The 22,977-nt window shown below is 39.0% G+C and overlaps 1 protein-coding gene across 1 annotated transcript in view; it reads right to left on the minus strand.

Annotated features, from left to right (window-relative positions):
• The window catches only part of VWF (von Willebrand factor), a 127,139-nt gene that overhangs the window by 30,871 nt on the left and 73,291 nt on the right, over positions 1 to 22,977 (minus strand). The window contains exons 28-36 of the mRNA XM_005532685.3: positions 21,598 to 22,943; positions 20,722 to 20,841; positions 19,342 to 19,485; positions 12,360 to 12,503; positions 11,064 to 11,228; positions 8,687 to 8,730; positions 4,296 to 4,473; positions 1,231 to 1,451; positions 80 to 272 (exon numbers count right to left, since the gene is read on the minus strand). Coding sequence (XP_005532742.2) covers positions 80 to 272; positions 1,231 to 1,451; positions 4,296 to 4,473; positions 8,687 to 8,730; positions 11,064 to 11,228; positions 12,360 to 12,503; positions 19,342 to 19,485; positions 20,722 to 20,841; positions 21,598 to 22,943 — 2,555 coding nt within the window. The remainder of the gene's footprint in view (positions 1 to 79; positions 273 to 1,230; positions 1,452 to 4,295; positions 4,474 to 8,686; positions 8,731 to 11,063; positions 11,229 to 12,359; positions 12,504 to 19,341; positions 19,486 to 20,721; positions 20,842 to 21,597; positions 22,944 to 22,977) is intronic.

Consider the following 22,977-nt stretch of genomic DNA (forward strand, 5'->3'; position numbering starts at 1 on the left):
GATTCACAAATACTAATAAAATAAATAGAAGATCAAGCCCAAGTAGGAAGCTGTTAAAAGTACTAACTTTCAAACTTACCACAAAGCCCTTTTGTTCCTGAAGAAAAGCTCTTTGAATTAAGTTTAAGAATAAATTCATTGTTTCTTGGAGTAAATGTGAGATTATGTCCAAGAAGAGAGAACTTGATTTCATGCATTATTTCTCCATAGGCAGCAATTTCAAACAAGCTGCTGGAATAGGGGATAAGAACCCTTTCACCATTAACAGTCACCTGTTTAAAAAAAAAGGTGAGGTCATCACATCAGTTCTAGCAAGCAGGTACCAATCAACCCAATTTTACAGCTGAAGCACATTTTGACTCAATAAATACCTGAAGATCAAATTGAATCTGGACATAAGAAACAATTTCGACAGCTGAAGGTTTCTATTGAGTCTAAAGCCATACACAAGTACTTGACCTTCATCCTGTGAATTACATGAACAACTCTTCCAACATTTTCCTATATAAGCACACTCTTTGAGCACCACATATTTACAGACTAACAACCTCATGCTGTGAGGTTCAAATGACACCTCAGTGGAAGTCAAGGCTGTCCAGCACTATGCAGAACTTGGTGTAGGTGTTTTGGTCCACTCTATTTTGCTACATGACTCAGAAGAGATCATTTTAGCAAGTTGGCCAACTCCTATATGTCTAGCTGGCATGTCCTAGCAAGAAATGACACCACAAAGAGAAGCTATTTCCCTGAGTTGAGTTTGAATAGTCTCTGCCTATAAAACAAATTAACGCATACTAAGCAAGTGGACCTAATGCTGAGGTCCCGTTGCACACAAGGTGAGAAGCAACTCCCTAAGACCTTCAGCTGGCCAGTCAGGCACAGGTCTGTGAATAGAGTGCTCTCCCATGGACCAAACAAAGCGTGAAGGACCTCTACCAAAAGAGGGGAATCAGAGTGCAGTATGTCCCGTGTGTAATCCTGCCTTTCTGGCAGAAGTGTCAGGGACACAGTGCCAAATCCCATTTTCTTGACATTGGCACACTAGCACAACAGGGAAAACAAGAGGAGAAACGTGTCTGGCTCATTATGTGAACACTGATTGTATCATGAAATGGAGAAGAGATGTTAAAAGTAGGCTGAAAATGGATCAAGGGAAGAAATTTGTCCCCATAACCTGAATTCTGCAGCGCAAGCAGACAGTGCACAGATTAATTCATGGCATTTTCTCACCGCCATGTTGCTGAAGAGCTGCACTGCCACACCACGATGCTTCATTTCGATGGAATCCATGCAGTTCATCCTGGGTGCTGCTCTGCATGGCCCTTCATGGAGCAGGACCTCAACATCATGATGAAAGTCTTGAAATAAGGTGTAGGAGCAGTTGCCAGTCAGCTTAAAATTCAGCCCATCAAAAGTGACAATATGTTGAGAAGAACTTCCTATACAGACACCTGGAAATAACAACAAAAAAACCTGTGTAGACATTTGCTTTTAAAGTTCACTGTATCTTCACAGCTATTGTGGACATAGGGAACAATTAATTGGGAAAGAGAGGAAGGTAATGCATTGCAAATGCTGCAGCAAATCATTGACAAGAAACTTCAGTAAATACTTAATCACATGTGGAGGTTTTTTGCAATGCCCTTTGTCTGGGAACAATAAGTATCATAAAAGATTAGGATAAACTTGTAGAAAATCCCTTTGCCTAAAAGTTTTTCAAATTCAATGTGATTTAGTAATAGATTTTATGAAAAAATAAAACAGGGAAAATCCCTTTCCTGTTAGTAGAAAGACTGTAACACACTGTTCAACCTTTGCATTGCATTATATTCCATACAGTGTTACATTTTATTCCAAATAACACTATTTCACCCTTATCAAATACATCACAAGTTGATACCCAGGGACTTTGTTTTTCAGACAGGAAAACTGCAGAGAAATAATATGCACAGGATAAACCACTGGCCAGCTAACAGTTCAGTGTCCTGGTCATTGAGTTATAAATACTTCCTTGTCTTCAAAAGATGGAAAACAAGGAAGATTATAATCCCAGAAGAACCAAAACAAAATCTGAAAACTATCTGAAACTTCTAGCTCATATGTTTTCAAATCTCTGGCTTAAAGGATAATAGGGACAATAAAATCAATGCCAGCAAAACATGTAAGGAGGAAAATTACCATTGTTAATAATTCAGTACTTTGCTTCTAGCTGAGAACAATCTTTTCCTATTTGATGACCTTCAAATTTAATTTCAGAGGGAGGGAGGGAGGGAGGATCTTCAGATATTTGACTGTAAATGCTTATAACGTTCATATATAAATAACAATGAAACGAGTTAGCAATAAAACCATGTTTCTCAGTCTTTACTTATTCATGGACATAAAAAGAAGTAAAGATAATGGGAATGCTTTTAAATTTCTCATAGGTTTCTGTAGCACAAAATGCACTAATGAGATCCATTTCACAGTAGTCCAAGAGCACACAACAGCCATGAATCACATTGCAAATCATGGTGCTGTAAAATCTGTAACTAGTTCAGCAAGCAAGCAGCTTTGCAGTGTAAGTCCTGAACCATCCTCTGAACTCAGATGACCTAAGAACCCTTTTTTAAGGACTTCCTCTTTGCAGAAGCATTTGTCACATCACTCACAATGTCAAGCCATCGCTGGAAATTGTGTTTTAGCTCTCTAAATGAATGAATCATGAATCAATTTAGCAGCATTTTCATGGGTGGCCTAACCAGCCTCCTTGCATAACAACAAAGATGCTGCCTCACATGGAGCTCCCACTCAGCACATCCTCTGCTATGCCCATCTCTGCTTTACTGATTACTGATTCAGCAATCAGTATCAACCTTTTCAGCTGTTACTGATGTAGCGCTTCAGTTGGCACAGAATCCCCCTGGCTGCACTAAGCAGTCATTAAAAGAAGAGGACTTGACCCATGGGGTTTTTCATCAGCTGGGGTGGGGGGGATTGGGGATTTTCTGTTCTCTCCTTCTGTAACATGGAAGCTTTCTATTTTTCCCTCATGAGTTGTAGGAAACCACCTTAGGAAAAAAAAGAATTGGGTGTCATGGTTCATTAAATTCATAAAGAGATAAACGGTTCTTAGCTCGAGTGAACTATAGGGCTTTTTGCAATAATCAGCTAATGGTATGAAAGGTTATTTTCCTTTCATCCTTTAAGAAGGTTTTTTATGAAGGTATGTCTTGCATGCCAAAAGTAATGTCCTCATGTTGTTATCTACGCTTTTTGGATCAAGAAATTTAATAAAGATGCACTTCTTATGGGTAGGTATCACTAAGACTATCTTTTAAACACTATAAAATACTTCTGACTAACTGTCTAAAATAGTTCTACTTTTTCAAAATCCTTGTAGCAAACCAGAAATGTTAGATTTAAACTTTAGATCATCAAATACACATTAGGAAATGCCAAAACTCAGGGTGTAAAAAATTTTGTATGTCTAAGAGTTCAGGGATCAAAATCCAGCTACAAGCTTTAGTATTTCAAGGGGTGGCTGGAAGAAATTGTATTTAAATCAGCCAGCTCAGCAGAGTACCTTTTAAATTGAGATTATATGTTGTGAGGAGGAGATGTGTATATATTTTATCAGAACCCTATATAGGGTTCTGATCTACTTTTAAGAAATAAGCATATGAATTTAGATTTAAACCCACTTACACTTTAATAAATGCATCACCAGCCTCAGGGCTGCATCCCTCTAACCCTGTAAATGTGAGTGGATGCAATTAATTCCTGTTCCTATCATCCCAGCCCAGGCACCAATCACACAGTGTTCAGCCTTTCTGTTCAGACACTCAGTGTGAGATTATCTGGATTAGGGAGAATTTTCTGTTATGCTTTTGTACTACACCTGCTTGATAGAGGGCAGGCCAAACCCTCAAGCCCTGAGATGGACCAAGAATCCATTACTTGCTTACAGCTTGTCGAGATAAATTCCTGGTTTCTCCCATACATCCTCCTTCCCAGCTCACACAGCTTTGGAAATTGAGTGTGAGATGACCTGATAAAACACTTGCTCTGCTAATGCAAAAAATAAGGTTAGAGCAGTCCTGAACTTGCAAGTAGCATTAGGCATTCCAGCATTAGTTGGGCTGTTACACTCCTCATTATTTGCTTAAATGGCTGTATAACAATTAAACAGCAATTCCTCCCACCCTGGTAATTTTTGAAGTGTTCAGTGTCTGAGAAGCTCCACTAAGCATCACATTTGGGGTCAAACACTTCAGATGACACGGAGGGAGAGGCACACATGGACAGATACTCACATGGGCACATCCATCGGCAGCCACAAGTTTCCTCCACCTTAACAGCAGGAAGGTTGCTGTGACACACGGGCTTTGGCATTCTCTCACAGTTGATGTGGTGGCTCTCCAGAACTGTGTAATCTCCTGGGAAGCACGTCACAGTATGGCACTGGTCTGGTAATGTCCATTTGTCACCAGGCTAAGGAGAGAAACACGGATATGCAACAACTGAAACCAAAAATGCGAAGTTTGGCTAGTGTCACAGAACTTCAGCCAGAAAATGAAGTGACCCTGACAGCAGTGCTATTCACATTTGCTTTGAAAAAATAAATAATGGAATGCACTGTATTAACAACTTCATGAGGATAAGAAAGTTTAAATTAGAAACACTAAAAATCAGGCTGAAATTCTATGCTAAAGATAACTGTTTACAATAGGAGATATTTTGTTCCAACCACCTATAGTTAGAGCTTACCCATCCTACAACATGCATGGAGACCAGAGTCAACAAAGAATTGCCCTCAGCTTTACTCTAAATTTCAAGTCCTTTAGTTTTCATAAGCCACAGATAGTCAGAGCACAGCAGGAATTAATATTTGTTCCAAACTATGAAAGTGTGGAATATTGTAGTTATTTTATCAAGAACTCTGAAACTTTAAAACAGCTCCTTTCTTCCCAAAGGGAAATTGATACTCTACCAGATCAGTGTTATTAGATGTACAAAGTGGATTTCTAGAGCTAAAGAATTAAATGTAACATATATTCCTATTTTCCAAAGGACAGTCTGAATTTTAAGGCATCAGGATTATATACTAATAAATAACAGAGAGATACATGTGGAGTGTCTCAAGATTCCTATCTAAGCTCTCTGGCTCCAATCCTGCAGAGCCCTAAAGTCCATAAGTAGGCTGAATGAGTTTTAAAACAGTGTTCATCCCTGAGGTGTGCATTCCCAAGAATATCCCCCAATGTGGGAAACAGCACTTCCAGAGCTCTCTCCACAGAGGTGAGTCCAGAAACACCAGTACAAGTGAAACGGTGCTTCTGTGAGCTGGATAACATTCCTTGATATTCACAAGCAGGAATGTGAGGAAGAAAAGAGAATTGATACTGGGCATAGCCATCTCCCATCCTGTCCTCTGCAGTTTAAACATCATTCCCATAGAAGAGAAGAAAAAAGGAATAAAATACCTTGGCAACAAGATAATTCACAGATGATTCTCTGTGAAGTATTTCTCTGTATCTCTGAGCTACGGGATGCCATCAAGTCTAAACAAAAGCTGCCATATTTGCAGCCACAAAAAATTACATATTAAATACAGGTTAATTTACTGGACTTGTTTTATGTGTTTCAGGACTTTGAGAAGGCAACTGGAAGTTGTTTAATACTTTTTTCAGACTTCTGAGTCTAGAGGAGGCTGTGAAAAAGTAACAAGAGGAGCTTTAAGGACAGCAAAAGTATTTACATAGGAAGAGATAGAACGCTTTTTAATTACAGTTGTCTTTCCTACAGCTCACTGAAAGTGGAGCACCTGGAAGGTTACATATACAGCTGTGCAAGTCTGACTTCCATACCTATTTTGTTGGTTTTATTTCACTCTTTAATAGGACATTTATTAGAAAACATCTAGGAGCTGGACAAGAAAAGCAAAGTACAAGAAATTAAAAAAAAAAAAAAGTTGAGGGATAAAAAACCACAAGAATCCTAGCGCAGAGGAAAAACAAAGGGACTCTGAAGACAAAGAGTGCCTAAATCCCATTTTATATGAAACTGTAGGAGCAAAAGCAGGACAGAAAGGAGAGCAAAATTTGGTTTCTAAGCTGTGAAGGATAAGTCTGCCAGGACACTGCAGAAAGCCTCAGACTTCCTCTCTGAGGGAGCTAAGAACCTACAGACCTGGATATACACACTCTGTGTCTTGCTGTGCATCTGCAGGAGATCCATACACCTCAGCAGCTCCCTTGGCTGTTACCTCTTACACTAGGTTAGGTTATTTTTTTGTCTATTCTCTAAGCCAAGAGCTGAACAACACTAGAAAAGACATGGTAATAGTTCAGGGATGTGGAGTTTGTCACATTAAACAGCCTAGAAATGCAAATTGCTCTATAGATCACTTCATGGGGTAATATCACTATTATAAGACAAAAACCTACACTTCCATTATCACTTTTATGCCTGCTTCTAAATTTCAAAACAAGACCAACAATGAAAATTAACTATGTTAAAAAAAAAAAGACTAATTTTTTATAATTGTCCTGATACTCTGCAAACTGGCAAATTAAAACATGAAACCATGGTTCTTTACACAGCCAATGTTTGGCACTCCTGCAACCCCTTATCACTGGATCTGATGAGTACTAAAAACTTCCAAGGATTTGAAGAACAGCTGAAGAAACTCACAGAGAAACAATCCAGCACTATCACATACAAAAAGGTGTCACTTGCAGCTCAGGGTGTCCCTGACTAACAAATTGTTTATGGCTAGGATAGTTCAGGAAAATTTTATACATATTTATTAATGTTGCTTCCCTGGCTACTATTTTTGGCCATACAGTGCAGGGGGTAGGATAGATTTTTGGCCTGACACAGCACATTTGATCTGCTACTAACCATGACCTCAGTCAAGAATATTCCTTCTACAGCCATGTCCAGGGTAGGCGTAATAACAAAACAAAACATGAAAAAGTAGCAGATCGTAATATTCCTGACAGTGATAGGATTTAGGCTGAGATTTTTGATCCCAAGAACTCAGATTTCCTTGCAAACTGCAAGAGATCTGTTCCCACAATCTCCAGGTGCATGACAGACATCCCGTTTGGGAAGCTGAGCCTTCTGCAAGAATTCTCTGAGCAACACCTAAAAATTATGAAGCTAATATAAAAACCTGTGTTTTCTGAATCAGGGAAGGAAGAGCCTTGATTCTTCCTCCCTGTGGATTTTTGGGCTGTGCTGAAAAAGGGGAACAGAACAGTGGCACCTTAGAGCCAGTGAGGCACAGCAGAGGATGCTGCACCACAGGGGCAGGAACTTCTACAGGTGTCCTGTAGGCTCTATGGGAAGCTCCAGAAGGCTGTGGCCTCATAGTGCCTTCTAACACCTATTTTTCCTGGCTGACAGAAGAGGCAAATCAAAATCCCTGCCATTTGAATGTGTGGTTCATTTTTATATGGACTGGAGCCCAGTCTGTTTGCCTCTAAAAGCATTTCAGACAGAACGGAAATTGTGCTTTAAGTTTATCATCCCCAAAAATGAAACCTGACATGTCTGAAATTCAAGTTTAGCCTTCCCAGCACTTATCTACACATACCTGTGTCTGCTTCTAGGAGCCCAGAGGCCTGGACACATGCAGTTCAAAGAAAATCTGGGTTTTTTTTCCTTTTTTGGTCTTAATAAAGAAGTTTTTCAAGTTTAGTTTTTGCTTGTTGGGTTTGTTTTTTTTTACTTAATTAAGCTGTCAGCCTCAAAGCCATCAGATTATACTTAGTGTCTGATTTAGCTAAAGCCTTTCTGTGTTCTGACTAGCTGATTGAGGCCAAGTATGTAAGGCAGCTATGATATATTTCCTGTGTTTAGATAATTCATATTCATTTATTAGCTACATCCTTCCTCACAGTCATGTCTTCACAAGGGAAAAACCTAAGGAATATTTTTTATGTACTGGAAATTCAAGATAAATGCTGGAGTAGAACTCATAACTGATCCCTACTTGCAAATATGGCACAAGCTTATGCTAATATTTTAAATGTATGAAGTATCACATAGTCTGAAAAACCTTGGCATCTCACCTGAGATGAAGAATTTGAACCATTTATAACATCTGGAACATTGCTTTCTTAGAGTGGGATCACTTTTGAAAGATCAGACAAGTTTACTAACATTTCTGAGCATTTTCTCAGGTCTAATAATTTTTGCACAAACTCACTCCAAGAAATTTGATTCCATTGCTAAAGAGACGATTTTCCCTAGAGACAGAACAGTCACACAATAATTATCTTCCCGTAAAATTGTCATAGGGACAAGGTATTTGTAATTTTAGCAGGACATGGGCTGGACAATGACATTGACCCTGCACATGCACCTTTATTTTGGCCATGTGTAGCTGTCCCAGAAGTCCTCTCACCAGGAGGTGGAAATGCACTTTTTGTTGTCAGGGAAGACAAACACTATCACAACTTTTGGTTCTGCACTTCAACAACATTCAACACTCTGCAAGATGAGGTGATGTTAGAGGAAGCCTCCTCTGTGTGCAAAGTTATCCCACCAGTTCAAAACCCAACACTTTCCTCTTCCAAAATCATTCCTAATATTGTCTTAATAATTTTTGGTTTAGGTTAACTGTTCAGATATTCATGTTCTAGCACAAACTTTGCAATTTAAAAGCCAGATGCCCAACACAGGCAAATGCACTTACTCTCTTTTTGTTTCCATCCTCATCTATGCATTCTCTGACTGGATCTGAAAGAGAAGCAGACATTTTTTTAGTCATCCCACTCCCTTATTAAGTCTTTTAACAACATAACCTTTTTGTTAACAACACAGGTCACCAAAATACAGATTGCTTACTTAAAAACTTGATTTAAACTGTGAGAAGCTTGGGGATTTTTGTGCTAGAGTGTGTGAATCCCTACCTGAAGACTTCAGGCATTTGTCCAAAGTGTCCAAAGAACAAGTCACAAAAGCATAAACAATGACAATGGTCCCAAAATACTCCATGAGCAATAACTGGGCTCCAATCCTACAGGTTCTGTACACTTCTTGTACAGCCACAGCTCTGCCCAGATGGTGCTTAAAGGATGAGCATGGCTTTGGCTCTGAGGCACAGTCCAACCTTACCTCAGAATCTTGTGATCCACTGAGAACATTCCTGGAAATTAGCAGGTCATGAGAATTTCCACACCCACACCCACACCTACATTTATTAAATGAAGGAAGATCAATACAGCATAACTGCACAAATAGATGCAATAAGAACACTCAAACTCAGTTTCCTAACATTTAGTAATGACTGATGAGCATCTTTTTTCATATAATCAGTTCAATGGTCACAAGGTACCCACTAAACTGCACTTTCTATGTTTGTGTGCTCTCACTACACACTTAAAGGTATTTTTGAAGCGTTTTCATTTTTGTACTGTGGCATGACAAAGTCTCTAAGATATTAAAACACTGACCAGCAAACTCTTTGTAGAATACTAGACTATGCTATCCTATATACACTCTCTGCTCTGTCTTTTCCAGAATAAGTAATGTATTTTGAAATCATTTAGGAACTCTTTTTAACCATTTTTTAATGGTATTATTTTTGGTACACTTCCATACAAAAGGCAAGACTCCCTCTGCAAGAGAAATCCAACTGTATGAGTCTAAAGGGGAAAATAATATTTTGCAGACTGTATGAAATCTATATAAACAAAACAAACAGGAAAAAAAAATCCAAACAAAAATAAATCCCCATCAAAAAGAAAACAATTATAGTTTTTCACCCCCTAGCAAAATCTTTACTATCAGCAAAAGGAAGAGAGCTAAATTTCTCAGGTTTTAGCTGTTGAAGATGTCTAGAGTCCAAGTCTTTTTGAGCTGTTGGAAAAGCTTTAATAAAAAAATACAGAACTTTCACCTCTGGTAGTGATAGGTTATAGCACAGATTGCAATAAGAAAATAGTTGCTTGTTCCAAATTCCTGCTCCCCATCCTATATCTTGGATCAATGTAATTTACAGCAAGAAAAGTCACATATTTTACAGTGTGAAGAGAGGAAATGCATCTTTACAAGCTTATTTTAAAAGAGAGGAAAGAAAATGGCAGCTGTTTAAATCTAGAAAATGGCAGCTGTTTGATGCTCTGGAGAGATTTTAAAATGCCAGAAGTGATCCCAGTGGAGGCTGATCGGATATCTCCAAGCTGGGCTGTGAACACTCTGCAACTTCCTCATTCTCAGAGGTCCTTGGCTTTGCAAAAAAAGTCCATTTATTGTAGTGAAGATGTAACTAAGCCTTCATAATGCTGGCAAAAACCTGTGCAATGACTAACACCATGAGGCAGTGGCTTGTGGTGAGAACGTGTGGATGTTATTGGAACAGGAATAACAACAACAAGATGAGGGATAAATATCTATATCAAGATCAAGGAGGTAAAAGAAGTAAAATCCTGGTCAGTAGGTCAGTGTTGAAGCAAGGTTCCTTAGAGAAGGCATGCTGTCATCTACAAATAAATGAATCCTAGTTTAAAACATTTTACACGTTTTTTCCCCCAGTATCTACTTCCTTGGGAAAGCAAATGTTTTATTATTTTTATTTTTGCCTTCTATTTTGGCTGAATTTTCTGTAGGCATACACATAACAATGTCTGAAAAACACAACTTGAAATCTTTGCTCACAACATTTCTGACACATGCCTCATTCATTCATGACAGCTTCAGCTTTCCTGGTGTCCTTCAGTTATTGACCAGTCCTGAGTAGTGATTATCAAGGTTTTAATTAAGATTGATTTTTATCAAGATGGTAGCTTGAAAGTTCAGGCCTAAGCAGTTCTAAAAACCTTGCTGGAATTGGGCTAACTGGAATAGCAGCTGGATACATATTTAAAGGGCTCAAATTTGGTTTCACACCTAAGTGATGGTGGTGGTCTAGGTCAGCATTTGCAAGGGTTGTCAGTTGGAAACTAACAACAACTAACTAACTAACTAGCTAACTATCTGATTGCCTTTTAATATCAAGAAAAGCCATCCTGGTTTTGCATTTCAATTTTTGTGTTATGCTCTAGACACAAGGTCGCGACTTTTGGACTTACCCATGCACACTTTTTTGATAAATTCACTGTTCAATGTGATCATGGTGGGTAAATCTTCAAAATTCTGGAGCTTCATTATTCTGTTAGCAGCAGATGGTCCAGCCAAAGTCCTCAGCTGCTCTTCATCATATCTGTTCCCAATACCAATTGGGAACAGGGATACCCCTAGGAAAAGAGAAGGGTTTGAAATAGGCAAGGCACAGGAACAAATCATTGTTCATGGATGTGGAGTGCTCATCCCTGGAAGTATTTTAAGGATGTGGCACTTGGCAGTGCTTCGTTAATGGTTGGACATGACAATCTTAAAGATCTTTTCCAACATAGAGATTATATCACTTATTTTTTTCATTTGCTTCTTAAAATAAATTTTAAAAATAACTGGGATTTTTTTTCTCCAACTCTTAATTTTCATGTGTTACTTGCATCATTCCCCCCACACTGGCTAAAGGCAACTAAGGGCTGAAATGATGCTGCTCTAATCACACTGTTAGCTAAGCTGAGCTCTATTAGTCCCAAGCATAATAAGATCATTCATGGGCAACAAAACACAGCTGCAGACTTAATGACATCTTCACTCTTTCTAAATAAAAATAATAAAAAAAAAAGAATCTCAATATACTGTTTTCTTTCTTCAGTTACACGGCAATTGGATTATTGTCAAACCATTTAATTAAAAATAATGGTTGATAGTTCTTGCACAGTCCATGCCTTATTCAATAACTCCCAGAGCAAGCTTCAAATGAAGTCAAAGTTCCTCAGCTGAACACCTGAGGAAGCTGAGATACAGAAACAACAGCCAGAAAACTTGAAAAATGGTCAGGCAGCACACTGATAGCAGAAGTATATTCCTGTAGAGGTCAGGGCAGAATCTCATCAAAATTTCTTATTATTATCATTATTATCTTTTTGATTATGATGATTATATTTAGTAGTAGTAGTAGTAGTAGTAGCAGCCTTTCAAGTTTCACTGCACTGCAACAGTATTGAATTTATTATATTAGACCACATTTCTGTTCTCCCTGTCTACTCACAGGATCTCAGAAAACTAAATGCTACTAATTTGTGAGTCCTGGGCAAATTGTCAGCCTTAACTGCAGATTGGTCTTGAATTTCCCAGTACGTCAAAGGCATCTTCATGGGGCATGTTTTGTTCAGGTCTGTTCCTTACCACAACATCACACACAGTAACTCCAGAACTTGCATGGACACACCAGTGTGTTAATTTTCCATCTTTTGTTCTAGCTCATTACTTTAAAAGTAACAACACATAAATAGTGACAGTGAAACAAGGTTTACTGTTCACTCTTGCAGAGAGGGCAGCAGCCTCCACAGCATCTTGTGAGCTCCCCGACACAATGACGATCGCAACCTTTGATGCACTGGGTCTGGCCCCGTGGGATTCTGACATCGCATTCTGGACCACAAAATCAATGGCATTTCCTAGGAAGAAATGAAGAGAGAAATGAGAGATATAATAGAAAAGTCACAGGAGACTATAAAACTAAATCTTTTATTGCTTTAGTGTGTTATGCTAGTAGGTAGTGAAAAATATTTCTTCTTAAAGGACTTTTCATGTCTGATTTATTGCAGCTACATGAAATATCTCAGCCATTAAAAACCTTCCAGTATTTATTACGACATCCAAACACAGGAGGACCATCCTTAACTCCATCTCCAGACCATCCCAGTTCCTGCAGTGATGGGAACTTTTTTTTCCTTTTCCTTAGCCACAATAAAGTTACACATCTCACTTAAGCAGTTACCTTTCCCAGAAGTATTGCCATCCCTAAAGGATAGAAGACATTGTGGTGATTATATTCCTGCTTCGAACTGCTGAGCAACACTGACATCCAGTGGGCAAGCTGATCCACAGCTTGGCATCATCCTGAGCTGTTCACACAAGTTGTTCTCACTCCTATAAAAGATCTAGTGCTTCCCTGATTCCATCAAGTTTCCCTATGGATGTGAAAAGCCTACCTTGCCTCCACACTACCAGCAACCTCACTGAAATTTAAACTCTGTGTAATCCATAATACAACTGGGTGATCCATATTAAAATAAAAACAAAATAAAACAAAAAAAAGCCACACCAAATCCCACAAAACTTGCAAAGAAATTCTACTTCAGCTACCAAATCAGAAATTTGCCTAAAAGGCAAGCTGCTGCCCCTTCATTTAATATCTGTGAACATTCAGGGAAATTTGTGTTGATAATTATGACCTCAGCAAGAGAGCACTTTGTTAGTACTTGCATTTAGACATGTATTTGCACAAATATTTATACTGAGAATCATGATATGCAGGTTTCTTAAAAGCTCCTTTGGGTTTAGAAGTTATCAGGTCAGGAAGTAGAAATGAAACCTGACTGATGTGACATTCAGGGCAAACAGTAACTGATGAATGATAAACACTTGAAAGAGTATTTCCTCTGAGTAATCTGCAATAACTGCAGAGGTAAAATAAGTTGGCCTGAGGAATTCACAGTAAAATTTATAATAATAAGTGCATTTGTTTGCAACTTATTATAGTGGCAGGTAGGGATAGGACAAGGGGAACAGTTTTAAACTAAAAGAAGAGAAATTTATATTTGATGTGATGAAGAAATTGTTTACTCAGAGAGTCCTGAGGCACCAGTGGAACAGGCTGCCCTGGGAAATTGTGTCTGCCCCATCCCTGGAAGTGTTCCAGGCCAGGTTGGATGGGGCTCTGAGCAGCCTGGTATAGTGGAAGGTGTCCCCACCCATGGCAGAAGGGTTGGAATGAGATGATTTTGAAGGTCCATTTCAAACCAAACCATGCAGTGACTCAATAACATAGCAACAGCAGTTGGATATTCAGTGAAAACCTCAAAATTTTGAATGTTTTTCTACTTGCAACAAAACACATTTTAAAACACCATTATTAGCTTGGTGATGGTGATTCCATCTCACAAACTACTATTCCTGACCACAAAAAATAACTAACCTCAGGTATTAACTCATGTCCTACACAGTTGTCCTTTCTACAAATGGTTGTTGAGGTAAATATTAGATACAGAAGGGTACATTAGCTAGAAATAATGAAGAATAAAACAAAATACAGCAAATAAATATGACTATATTCAAAGTCCCTGAGACTGCTCTAGGATGGTCACTGTTCCAGAAGATTGACTCATTCCCCTTTGGTCTTACAAATAATTACCAGAAAAACTGTTTCAGTTTTTAACTTTCAAGTATTTTTTAGGTTAAGTTTTTGCACAGTAAGATGATTTTTTATTCGTTTGTGAAAAGTACTTGAAATTTTTGTATTTGTTTTCTTTAATGATCCTTTGACTTTTGTGTGGTTCATGTGGTCAGCAGCCACTCCAGCTCCATTTTTCTTCTTCACACATTAATTTTAAAAATGCTCAGAAACTCCATACATATTTGCAAACTGAAAAAAAAAATCCATTATTTTTATAATTTTTCATAAAGAAATCAAGTACCATTGTAATAGAACCAGTGATTATTTCAAAGGCCCCAAAAGTAGTTACTCAATTTAATGGATGGAAAATTTGATTTAGCATAGTAAAAACTCTTTGGATTTCTCCCTTTCTTTGAAGCCAGCTCTAGAGAAAAGAGCCAGGTGTCTGAAGACATGATCAAATGAACTTTTGTCCTGCTTGAGGGATTCAGAAAGTTCCTATCCCAAGTTGGAAGTTGTTACTTCTCAGCTCTTCATCTCTCCATCTCGCCACGAGGAGAAATACCAAATCCCTCAGAGGCCACAATAAAAACTATTTACTGCTAAAATCAACCCACTTGAACATTTTCATACTGTGAGACTGCAACACAACAGAAACCTGACATTATCATACCAATAAAGGAAATATATAAGTATTTACACTGACTTAAACAACACTGTGCATAAGGCTTTATTAAGACTGGAAAGAGTGCTCACAGCATGGAAACATGAAGTCAATCCCAGAATGGTTTAGGTTGGAAGGAACCTTAGAGATCATCCAGTTCCAGCTCCCCTGCCATGGGCAGGAACATATTCCTCTAGCCCAGGTTGTTTTCAGCCATTTTAGCCCTTCCCTCAGCCCATTAAAGGTTGTGAGACCCCAGCAGCCTTCCAGCTCAGTCAGTAGTGGCACGACTGCTACTCGTGCCATGTCCAGGGAAAAAAAAAAATACAAGTAAATAAAAAGGGAAAACAAAAACTCAATTGAACCATACAGGCTACTTTAGAAAGGACAGACCAATCATTCCAAGCACAGAACAGCATCTTCTCCCCATCCTTCAGTGCTCATGTTTGCAATAATCATTAAATAATGACAATGAACATTTGATGCTAAAATTCTGAGAGTCAGAAAATGCTTTTTAAGAACCTTTTCCTGGTTGACTTGACACCTGATGGATTTTAAAGTTACGCTTGTATTCTGAAGTAACAACTCAGAATGCTTCACACAGAGGTGCCTGCAAGGACTGCAAGTTGATTAACCAGACATAAACAAGCTTTAAGGACATAAGACAATCTGTTGAATGAGTTTGGAGGTGTTTACTAGGAGTCTACAGGGAATTACACTAGATTCTGCCTTATTGAATAGTTTCACTAATGATTTAGATGCGAGAGTTAAAATGTGTAAAAAGACGTGTTAAAGCTCAATCACAAATATGGGATTGGGAGCAATCATGGACATAATGGAATTAACTGAATAAGCACAAGATGGCCTAGAAATATATGAAATATATCCAAGAAAAGAAAATGAAGATTCATCCCAGAATTAGCCAATCTGGAACACACAGACATTTAATGTTTTGGTGGATGCCTCTGGGAAAGCAAAAACTTCCTAAGAGCAACCTTTGCAATAATTTTCTTTAATTTTGTCTGAAAAAAGAAACTAAATGTAAAGCCCCTTGAGAGTCTGTGGAGTTGTGACAGATAGGGGATTCCAATTAGATGGAGGTTCCTGCTGGAAACTTGTGAATCTGTGCCTTAAGTGGCCTCAGTGGTTTCTCTAACATTTCTGCAACATCTTGACAAAAAAAATACCACAAGAGATCTTGATCTTTCACAAGTCCTGAAAGCTGCCTAGGAAAGAAACTAAAAAGGAATGGTTCCTCAGAACCTGAAGTGATACAGAAGCAGCCAACACTGTCTGGATGCTGGGTATTCCAGACTGCAACTATTTAACGAAGGACTTGACTAACCAGGAACAACTCCCCCTCGTGATAATCATAGAATCATAAAAATCACAGAACAGTTTGGGTTGGTGTCCCATGTTCAGGGACACCTTCCACTAGATCAGGTCCATAATCCCGAAGCTGGTCTTTGTATCTTAATTTAGGCTCTTCACTTGGCACTGAGTTGGGATTTTCACTTGGCACTGAATTGGGATTTTTCACTGAAAATATAAGATTTTAATTTTGAAACAAATCAGCTATTGAAAATTGATCCCACAGTGCTTTAAGTGGTCAGTTCTTGGCACACAAATATTGATATTTTGGCATTAATACACATTGATTAACATGTGCTGAACCTTTCATGAGCAGCAGAAACCTGTCTGTCCAACATCACTAAATGGAACAGGCCCCAAAAACCTCACCCCTGCAGGTCACAAATCCTGTGTTTCTCTTATCACCACGGCTTCTGATGAACCCAGACTCCACCAGGAGCTCATTCAACTCACAGACCTTTTAAGAATGAACTAGGAAAAAAAAAGCAAACAAAAAAGCCCTGAAGAGCAGTGAATTAAAACAGCTCAGGGAAGATATTAGTGGCAGCCAAAACTGGCTTCAAAAAGGAGCTGGCACCACCAGTTCAGCAATATTTGTGTGGAACAAGTCAAAGTCTCTGTTAGTGGGTGGCAGCCCTCTGATCAGGACAGCTTCTGGCCTTGGGTGACAGGGGGCAGGATTTTTAGAAATTCAGTATAGAGCGCATTATTTGGGGATGATGGGGGAACTTTGCTTCCAAAACCTCAGGGGAGGTTTAGGAGAAAGACATTTATACCTTCTTAATCCTGACAGCAAAGCTGAATGCTGCTAATCAAATATATTAACAATGATGGAAATTTGGAGGAAAAAATATAAATTTAAGATTTTTTTTTTTTTTTCCTTTAGAGGGTGGGAGGGAAATATTTCTTTTCCTAAAGATGTTTTTATACAGCTGAGCCACACAGAACATACTTCCTGCAAATTTTGAGGCTGAGGCAGGAAAATTTCAGCCTAAATGAATGACTTTTACTAGGGCTATAAGGAAGCAAAATAATGTTTTTATAAAGTGTTAAGCAGTATTTACTGTAGGGATTGCTCAATCTGCTCCTTGTGACTCTCCTAAACACCCACAAATGCTGAACAGAGACACATTTACGTGATTCTCAGTTCTCTTGCACACATCACTTTAGTGTTTAGTTAGTTTCCTTCTTTTTTTTTTTTTCTTCAGTTGTTTCTTATGTGAAGTTGTACACGATTTCATGATGTCTGAATAGCCCCAGAGCTGCATCTTGATAGGCTCTTACTTGAGCCAAAATTTGCCTGATGTTATTGAATGGCCCCACTGCACAAGCATGGGAAAGATTTGTGGTATCGGCTGCTCTTTCTTGTTCTTTCTATGCCCTCACATACTTTTTCATTATTTCTTAAAATCTTTCTCTCCTGGAGCTTCCTTATGGCTAAATGAGGCAGGAAATGGAATGCTTTCTACAATTAGACTTTTGCAGTGGCAACAACAATTGCCCTCTGCAAATAGAGGTTTTTGGACCAAAATACCACAATTTGGATCAACATAGATGGAATAAAAATTTCACTGAATTGTTCTTCTACCGTACGGCAGCCAGTGCAAATACAAATCAGCTCTGGTCTGAAAGCAATGTTATTTTTTGATGGGTAAATTCAGATCAAGCAAAGGCCAGAAAAGATTTCCTACGAAAATGCCGCATCCAGACTGGGCCATCAAGCAGCCTCTGCATTTCCAGAGGCCTGATCTCAGACAGAAGGGCCTGAGTGACCGTGCACTTCCCAGGAATGCTGTCTCCTGGACAGCCAGCCACATTCACACACATCACAAGGTGCAGGACAGCACCGCCGTGACTTATTTTCATTACTTCTTTTGGGAGGAACTACTTCTATTCTATTCCACTTTGATTCATTATATCACATCCTAGATCACGGTCTCTGAGCATTTTCCAATGAGACATAAACAAGTCACTAACGAGGATGTCATGTGGCTGCCTCTCCCATTTCATTTCCCAAAGGCCATGTTTGCTCTTGTTTATCCTGCAGTTCGTGTGGCTTTCTCTACACATTACATGGAAGGTTTCACAAAACTTATCTATTTGTATGCAACAAATCATCCCACAACGAGCCTATAGAAGTCTCATCAGCCATCTGGTATTTTTATTTCTCCAGGCTGAGAAGGCAATCAGAGCTAATCCTCCTGCAAACTATGGAAGTCAGGTTTTATTTCACACTTTTCTGTACAAATAACTCTTTATAGCCCAAAGACCCCAAAAATCTGTGTATTCCTCAACTCTTCTAGGACCCTGATGCTAGGTGGCTGCTGGAATAAATGTGGCTCAGATTCTCAGGGTATCTGGTGAAAAATGCTATAGGAGAATCATTTTTTGCTGAACCCTGCAACTGATATTCATGTGTGCACCGAGTTTCCACAGACCCAGTGGGAAATCTCTGATGTTTTAGCACATGAAAACTGAAGTGGACCTGTCTGTCTGGAACAGAAGATGACATTTCACAAGTAACTCTTCAGCTGAGGTGTTGCCTTAGGCAATACTTGTGCTCCATGGCACCATCCCCAGTCTTGTGCCAGCTTTAGTCCCTGTGGAACCAGCTTGGCGACTTTAATGAGGGAAGTGAACCACACAGAATACAACTCTTGTTTTGCTATTTTTCAGCCATATGGGTTACACTGGCTCAGCACAAACATCTGGCAAGGTCAGCTTCTGAAGTCAGCATGAATAGTTCTGCTCCTAAATGTCTAATCAACTGACCAGCACTAAAAGGTTAATGATCAAAGTCTTTACTTCTGAATTATGTTTTGCTTGCCTGAAAGATAATGAATGCAAATCCTGAGCATTACTTCAAGGCTTCTTTGCAAAATACATTAAAGACAAACCATAATTTGTGTAACCTATGAATACATTTTAATAGAGAAAATTGAACCATAACAAGAGGTTGAACCTTAACAAGAAATGCCACCACAATGACATAAATTGGTGCTTGCAGCCAGACTGTATTTAGCATTCCTTGGGATTTTGTTCACCTTCTTGTTTAAACACCAATATTCACAAAATCACTCACCTAGTCTTGTAGGACCTTGCTCCCTTTGTTGAATGGCCTGCACCATCTCTACAAGCCTGTCAGTCTCTTGAGGCATGTTCCATGAAATTTCTAGGTTATTTTCCCTGGCATACTGAAGAACTGACACATGAATTGAAGAATTGCCTGAAGCAGGAAAATAAACATTTTAGGCAGTGCATGTGAATGTCTTAAAATAAATCTAAAGAAGACGTTGGCATTGTGATTTACATTAGGAACAGCTAGACAGTGGTTTTCCATCAGAGTGTGAAAAGATCAAAACTGAACTATTTCCTGGTGAAAAAATAAGCAAGTACTGCTGGAAACAGTTGCTTTTCTGTCAGGAGTCAGCATGCAGTATTATAGCCCAGATCAATATGACGGTAACTGGAGAATTTCTCTTTATTAATCTCCATTCAGTATTATTTCTTTCCCATTTTAAAATTGTCTATAACCCCCCCTCTTTTTTTTTTTTTTAATGTGCACTTTGTTTAGCAGAAGCAGTAGATTTATGCCTCATTTGTCAGATGGACTAAGCTCCCTAGATCATTTCCAATGCTTCCTGAATCATGCCCAATTCCCTCTCTCATACAGCACTGGAGTGATGTGCATGGAACAAAGTGAATCCAGGGAGCTTGATGTGTGAAGAGGAATGAAGAGAAATTCCAAATTATGCTCCTCTCTGACATTCTGATTATACGTTATGTAAGAAGTACAAATAAAACTATTAAAGCATTTATATAGATAGTTAAAAATATCAGATTTGCAAAATTGAACCAGGCAATATGTTGTTCATGGTGATTGGCTGTACTTCTCTTCATGGCCTCCTACTGAAAGTATTTATAGAGCACAATGAGTCTTTATCAATGTTTTGTAAATAACAACAGTTGTTCCATGGAAATGGCTTAATGCTGGATAAAAAATACAATTGTGATAAGAAAAAAAAAAATCCATGTCTGTTAAATACTACTGGGAATACACAGGATCCTGTGTAGCCCCTGCCATGCAGATGGGCTTGGTACAACCCACACAATGTCCTAAACTGCTCCCTGTGCCACATGATCCCTTCACATATGTGCAGAATACAAGGCATTCTGCCAGGTGAGCTGCACTGATAATGAAAGATAAGGAATAGCCTAACCAGAGGTGTATCCCCCTATCAATACACACTCTGCAATTACAGTGAGCTTAGCACTCCCAGAAAGCATCAGCCATCCCACATAGGTCAGGAAATAAACATTGAGCAGTCAGTGTTTTGAGGGATTGGAATGAGTAATCTAAAATTAAGAATTGAAAAGCCTCCACTGAGAAGCTGGTTTGTCCCCTACAAGCAAAAGAATACAAAACATCTTTCTGTGTTTGAGCTGAAAGGCAGATACATACCAACCACAACACTTTCAATAAATGCCCGCACAAAGTTTTTCATTTCCTCAAACTCTGATGCTCCTATATTGGAACTTCCATCCAGAAGAAACATGATGTCCATGGGTTTGTTGCACAACTCTGAGGGTAACAGGGGGAAGGAAAGAAGTTATTTTATATATAATAACGAAAAGTAGCATCTGCTAATGTGGTAGGAGTAGAAAGGGTAGGTCCACTTGCATTTTGGGAAAACAAAGCAGGATAACGACCAGCTGAAGCAATAAGGGATGCCCCTTTAATGAAAGCCTTGAGATTCATATCCAGTGGGATACATGGATATTTCAATTCCTGCTCTTCTACCGATTCTGTTTTACTCATAGGAGACTAAAACGAAAACCAACAGCAGATGACAACACCAACAAAAAGCCCAAACCAAACCAACAACAAAAGAAAAATAAACAAAAAAACCCAGAATACTCTCCTCACCCCTAAGCAAACAAATGAAAAAAAAGTTTGCGAAAAACCCAATAATGTCTCCTCACAAAAGAGGAAGTATAATTTTACGCTATTTTAAGCAGAGAATAATAATAATAAAGATAGGATAATGTTTTTCCTCTGTCACTCTCCAACCTGTATGAAAGCTGCTGTACTTTGCTGACAAAAGGACACAAGGACTTTGAGCCTACAGAAAACAGACTGCAGGGCTGGGCTCAATTCTGCTGGACTGAGGCAGCATCCTCAGCCTTCAGGGAAGATAAATATTCCTTCCTTGGTGTTACGACAGCAAGACACCAAACCAGATAAGGGAACCCTTCACATTTCAGTGGTGCACAGGGTAAATGGAGGAGACCCGACAGAGAAAAGAGGAAATCACACAGAAAATTCATCCAATCTTACCTGTGCTTTTGGTCCAAAATCTCATCCCATGAGAGCAGCACGACTGCAGCACTAATTCAGGTGCCTCTTCAATAAGTCTGTTGTAACTATTCAAGATAATTGGGTCATTAGGCTGACTGATCTTTCTGAGTTCTTGGATATTGGCACCGGGGGTTATGCCTATGGGAATAACATTCATGCTCCTGGGAGGTCGTGTGATAACATCAGTGGAAGGACTGGATGACACCATATATACCAAGTGAGGAACATCTTGCCTGCCCCCATTCACTGATGTAAATGTATGTTTGGAAATATAATCAAGGGCATTGCCAGTGTTGGTAGCCCTCCCTCCCTGGTAGGGTATACTCCTCACTTTCTCGATAATTTTTTCTTTTGACTGTATTTCCCTAAAGGAGTACTCCAGATTGACAGTCTCTGAATACTGCATGACTGTAACATGAATATTTTCCTGTCCCACATTCATTCCTGTGACCACCTTCTCAATGAATTTCTTTACTTTATTGAAGTTTTCCTCCCCAACATTGTCAGATCCTTCCACAATAAAAGCAATATCCAGCCTGTTGGGACGGGACTTTTCTGAAAGAGCTGGTAGGGCTGTGAGTCCCAAAGGGGCAAGTATGACACTGGACATGGTTGGAGCAGATGTAGCTGGTAACAGGAGACTTTCTTCAGGTCCAAGACCACACAGATGATCAATGAGGAAATCTCTATTATCCATTAACTCTAACACATTGCTCACTAGGAAGGCTCTGCTACCTGGAAACATCTTTGCCATGAACTTGACTTGGTCCACATTGATATGTGGCCCAATCCCCACGGGTATTACTGTGATATCTCTAGTCTTCAAAAACCCAAGCATGTCACGGATTTTTTTTTGAGGCTTGCTTGCTATAAATATCACTGCAATTTTGGCGGCATTGGTCCTTTCTGCTTTTCCAAACACATGCAAGGCAGTGTATTTAAAGACCTCATAGATAGATGCTTCTTTATCACCTGTGTATTTTATGTTCTGGACAATTCTTCTCATCTGAGAATTTGTTTTGATATCTTTAAGGTTAAGATAGATGGTGGGACCAGCCCTATACACCAGAATTGACACTCGGATTTTTTTTTGAGAGATGTGGAGTTTTTTCATCACGCCAATTATGAAAGTCTTCAGCTGTTCAAAGTCCTCCTCTGAGAGTTTACTGGAGCCATCAACCAGGAAGGCCAAGTCCATCATCTTGCTGCATGAGTATGCACTGGCTGGTAGCTCAATGTCCTCCTCTGGAATAGGTGTTGTCAGAGTTAGGGTGTTCTCTATGGGCTCACAGTCCACACAGGTTAAGTTCTTCCCTTCACATAGACTAAAAAAATCATCAAATCAGAAAAATGTCAAAT

This window comes from Pseudopodoces humilis, chromosome 5, assembly GCF_049639895.1.
Source record: "Pseudopodoces humilis isolate 2021_Gansu_Grassland_sample_001 chromosome 5, ASM4963989v1, whole genome shotgun sequence".
Lineage (NCBI taxonomy): Eukaryota > Metazoa > Chordata > Aves > Passeriformes > Paridae > Pseudopodoces > Pseudopodoces humilis.